Source organism: Cryptomeria japonica, unplaced genomic scaffold (assembly GCF_030272615.1).
Source record: "Cryptomeria japonica unplaced genomic scaffold, Sugi_1.0 HiC_scaffold_2438, whole genome shotgun sequence".
Lineage (NCBI taxonomy): Eukaryota > Viridiplantae > Streptophyta > Pinopsida > Cupressales > Cupressaceae > Cryptomeria > Cryptomeria japonica.
Genome location: NW_026730700.1, coordinates 1,362 through 6,319, shown reverse-complemented (window position 1 = coordinate 6,319; position 4,958 = coordinate 1,362). Strand labels below are relative to the sequence as shown.

Below are 4,958 nucleotides of genomic sequence, written 5' to 3'. Positions count from 1 at the left end.
CATTTAAGTTCCAATTGAACATAAACATATACCTGCCAAAATTGTGGTTGCCATTTGCTTCGATCTGCAAGAAGTTTGTCTATTTCTGCAATCAAATATGATATATACAATAAAATAATAAACAACATTATATTTAAATGGATTTAGACAGAAAGCAATTGGGAGGGCTTGAAAAGTGACCACCGTAACGGCTCTCCGTTCAACAAATGGCACCGTCGCTGTATGTCATTGCATGTTAGCGAATTTGTATGCCTCTTTTTATGTATGGTTAGTTGTACTTTCGTGCTATTCTGTATGGAGAAAAGCAGCGTCTTTTTTTAATGACTTGACTGCAATTGCCGTTCAATGCTTCCGTTGATTCTTCTTGCAATTGTCGTTCTTCCACCGGCCAAGACTAACTTGACTGACATAAGAAATGTCAGATTTGCTCTCTATAATTACAGAGCATAGATAGCAAACATTTTTATGTTTGGGCTTGGAGGATTTTCCTGGTCTCACAAAAAGAATGGGTTCCCGGCAAGGAAATAAAGATTGCTATGCTTTGGCTCTTCTCATTGTCGTTTCATTCTACATAGTTCATGCAGGTGAGGTTCACTCTTTATCGAGACTCTTAGTTGCATAAGAAATTATTTAGCTAGTTTTTTGGGGGAAGATGCTAGTTGAATAAGATATCATCCTCAAAATTATTGTCCTAATCTAAATTTAACTGCAAAATCTGCAAAATCTCCTTAAGCTTGTCTGGAAAATTTTCAACTCCACCCACAATATAAGCCTTGTGCAAACTTAAAAAATAGGGCTCCTAACACAGAATGGGATACTGGCTTACTTGACAAATGAAGGGGTGAATCTTAAGGATATATCTTAACTGGAAAGTAGGGAAGTGGAAGATTGGACTGATTGAGCTCTCACTATTAGCTTATGATCAACAAGCTTAAAGCTAGGTTTTATGTTTTTGGTCATCCAATTTGACATGTCAAAGCCTCTAGAGGAAATGATTGTGTTTCACAATTGCCCTAATGTGTTTTGGTAGTTTTGTGGTTGTTTTGCAATTTTATGCGATGGCTACTATTGGGTGTCAATTTAATCTTACAGATATTATATTTTTTTCATTAGATTAAAAAGAGAAATTAGAGTTCCATTCCTGTTACAGTATAGAAGATTATTACAAACATAGATCTCTAAAAGTAATAATTGAGAGGTTGGTTTAATTTTTATTATATGTGTAGACACCCAAAATTGTCCAGTCTAAATAAATAAATTTTATTTATTTAATTATCTAAGCCTAATTCTTCTATTAATTAAATAAATCTTTATTTATTTAATTAATTCGTTTATCCTCTTCTAGCCTTATTTCTCATTTAAATAAATACATTTATTTATTTAAATTATCCTTTTCCTAAATTAAATAAATATCTTATTTATTTAATTGATCTCACTTCCTCCTATTAATTAAATAAATGTTTATTTATTTAATTAATTCATTAGCCTTTTCTACCCATGACACATGTCATTCATCTCTTAATTCCTACACTACCTACCCTTTCATTATTTTATTATTTTCTTTACCTACCCTCTAATCATAGCCGACCTCCTTTTACACCTCTCAATCTTATCCCTCCATTTCATATTGTGTCTTCTATATAAGGAGATGTTTTCTTCATTATTAAACCCTAACTACTTGATCAATTGACTACTTGGCATATGTGATCCTACTTGCAACCACATTCCATTCTTTGTTGAGCTCTTGTGCACATAAAATCTGAGAGCAAATACATCAAGCAAGATCAATGGAGATAGAAAGAATGGAGATCCAAACCCTATTGGACATGTGATGGTATAATCTTTGTGATTTCATTTGATTTGCATTGTCTTAGGTAATCTTCATATGTTATGGTAATTCTTCAAACAACATAGGAAAGGTGAGATTATACTTTGCAAGCCAGGACGCCCTGCAGGCCCTGAAGAATTCTGGAATCGAAGTGATTGTGGGAGTTCGCAACGCTGAGCTTCAGACGATTGCAGATGACCAGGATGTAGCGAACATATGGGTGAATGACAACATTAAACAATTCCATCCTTCTGTCAACATCAAATACATTGCAGTGGGAAACGAGGTATTTTTAAATAGAACACTCATTTTGTATCTCCTGCTTGCAATGGAAAACATTCAGAGGGCATTGAGGAAGGCTGATCTGCAGAACAACATCAAGGTCTCCACACCATACCCAACGTCCGTGTTGAACAACTCATTTCCTCCGTCTGAGGGAACATTTGGTGAGGATATGAGTGCTATCCTTAACTTTCTATCAGATAATGGCTCCACTTTCATGGCCCACGTCTATCCATACTTCAGCTACAAAAACTCCGCAGGTTCAACTTCTGCAGACTATTCGCTGTTTAGATCGACAAGTACTGTGGTGACTGATGGCAATTTAATGTATAACAACTTGTTCGACGTTTTTGTGGACGCTTTTATATCTGCTATGGAAAAGCTGGGACATTCCAATATTCCAATTGTAATAACTGAAAGTGGGTGGCCCACTGCAGGCAATGCCGTGGCTACTGTGGACAATGCCCGAACTTACAACAACAATCTCATCAAGCATGTTTTGTCAAATGCAGGAACACCAAAGAGACCTGGAACGACAATTGAGACATATATTTTTACACTGTTCAATGAGAATCAGAAGACTGGGTCTGAGGCGCGCCATTTTGGTCTGTTTGATACCACTAAAATTCCTGTCTACCCTATGGACTTCCTAGCTGAAAGTTCTGTTTACCCTCCGCTCAGCTCACCTGAAAGTTCCAGGGATTTAAAAGTGGTGTATATATATCTAACAGTCATCTAGCAAATGATTGATTCCTTCTTTGTATCTCAAAAGAAAACCATAAATTTTTTAAAAAGTTGAATACTACATCTAAAATTGTTTTTGTTAATAGTACAATGAATTATTTAGTATTGGGCAAGTTTAAAGTTTCAAATGTTGGTAGTTCCATTAGTTTTCTTAACAACAATATTGCTAAATAATTTGATTGAATTATTTTAAGAAAATAGTACTTGAATAAGAAATTTTCCCTCAAAAGATTATTCTTAAATTTGTTCACGGGAATCTAAATTAAGTGTTGGAAAACATTCCAATCCCACCCTCAATATAATCCCTCTGCAAACTTAAAAAACAGAGGCTCCTAACACAGAATGGGATACCGGATCACATGACAAATGGAGGAGTGAATCTTACAGGATATATCTTATTTGGAAAGTAGGAAGGTGGAAGATTGGCCTCATTGAGCTCTGAACTATTAGCTTATGCTCAAAAACTTTAATGCTAGGTTGTGTTTTTGGCCATCCCATTTGGCATCTCAAAGCCTCCAGAAGAATTGATTGTGCTATAACTGGCAGCGGTTCTTAAGGCAGTTTTGTATCATTGCTTATGCAACATTTATCATCTTCCTTCTTGTGGGCAATCAATGTTTAGACATTCGGATTGGAGCATGCAAGTTTATGATGGGCAGGATGGGTATATCAAGAGGCACCATTATGGATGATTTTCTAAGAATGTTGAAAGTGGCAGTGGGTGATACAGTTGTGCATGAAAGTTTCCTTACTATCTTGATGCACTATCCTGTTGAAAATAGATGTTGAGGACAAGGATAATGCGGGTTTCCAGACAAGCCCTTTGACACCAGGAGTAAAGGGCAAGGAGCCTGTGGTTGAGTATGAGGTTGATATAAAAGCTATAGATGCTATGATTTAGAAATTAATGCTGAAGATGAAAGATTATGATAATTCAAACAATACTCCCAAAATACTGAAAGAAATATTCAGCTAAGAAAATCTGCTTATCTTAGTATTTTATATAAAAAAACTAACTAGATTAAAAGAAATATTAAGCTGAGAAACTCTGCATATCTTATTATTTGTTGGAGTCTAATCTCACCTACCCCATCCACATGCTCCGTATGCACAAATGTTTACAGAATTAGCAGGACTTACATCTACTCCAACCTGTCCACCGTACCATTTATAGTCTTAAAACATTATTTTATATGCAAAATTCTGAAAGTTTCCAGCTACCTCTGCCTATTCTAGAAACATCTAAGACCTCCATTAAAAGAGGCATTTTGTAATCATTTTGTGAGATGAATGGAAGAAGGAAAATATGGTCTGATAAATAAAAATTTGTCTTTCTTGTGTGCTGCTCTGTTTTCTCCATACTCTGTTTTTGTATCATGTTCTGCTTCATTTCCTTCAGTGGTATCAAAGCCCGGTCGATTGTGTTAGCTGGGAATTGAGGATGCCTAAGGATAGTTCTTAGCTGTTTTAAGCAACAGTAAAATCCAGGGAGGCCAAAGGTAGAAGAAGAATGCAGGTCTGAAGACAAGGCCTCTAATTGTAGAAAGAGAAAGACAGCTATAGAAGGAGATCTAGCCACTACCACAGAAGGTGATTCATTGGAGTGCAAAAATGTTGAAGAAAAAGTAGAAATGCTGTTGAAAATAGAGACTAAGAAGCTGCAACTTAAAGGATGGCATCACAGGTAATTTGTGAGAAGAAAAAGAGAAGCCACTGCCATAGAAGGCAGGTTACTGAAGTTGCCACTTGGAAGGAGAATCGATCAAATTTGTGAAAAGCTGCTATTCAGTCGAGAAAAGGATATTAAGCCGATTGGAGAACAGTGGAGTTCTCAATGTTTGACCACTAGCATACGGAGGATAACAAAAGATTAAGACCTGAGTTGACTTAGTCACCATTGGGAGAACAAAAGAAATACTGGCATTTTTTGAAGAGTTTGAAGCAACCTAGCAAGGAAGAAGCTGAAGCTTGGAGTCCATCGCATATGTTTGCCCATTCCACAGTGAGAATGTCATAGTACTTGTGTTTGAATGAGTTCAAAGAGATTGTTAAGAGATAATGGTCACCATGCATATAGTAATGGTAGCACTGCTATCCATTTGTG

General features: G+C 36.1%; 1 protein-coding gene across 1 annotated transcript; it reads left to right on the top strand.

Moving 5' to 3' along the window:
- Positions 1-505: 505 nt before the first annotated feature.
- Positions 506-4,538, top strand: LOC131053185 (glucan endo-1,3-beta-glucosidase-like; the record flags this gene model as incomplete). Its single annotated transcript, XM_059216410.1, has 3 exons — positions 506-584; positions 1,915-2,802; positions 4,343-4,538. Coding segments are annotated over exons 1-3 (1,163 nt in total), but the record flags the coding sequence as incomplete, so codon positions are not given.
- Between the last annotated feature and the right edge of the window lie 420 nt (positions 4,539-4,958).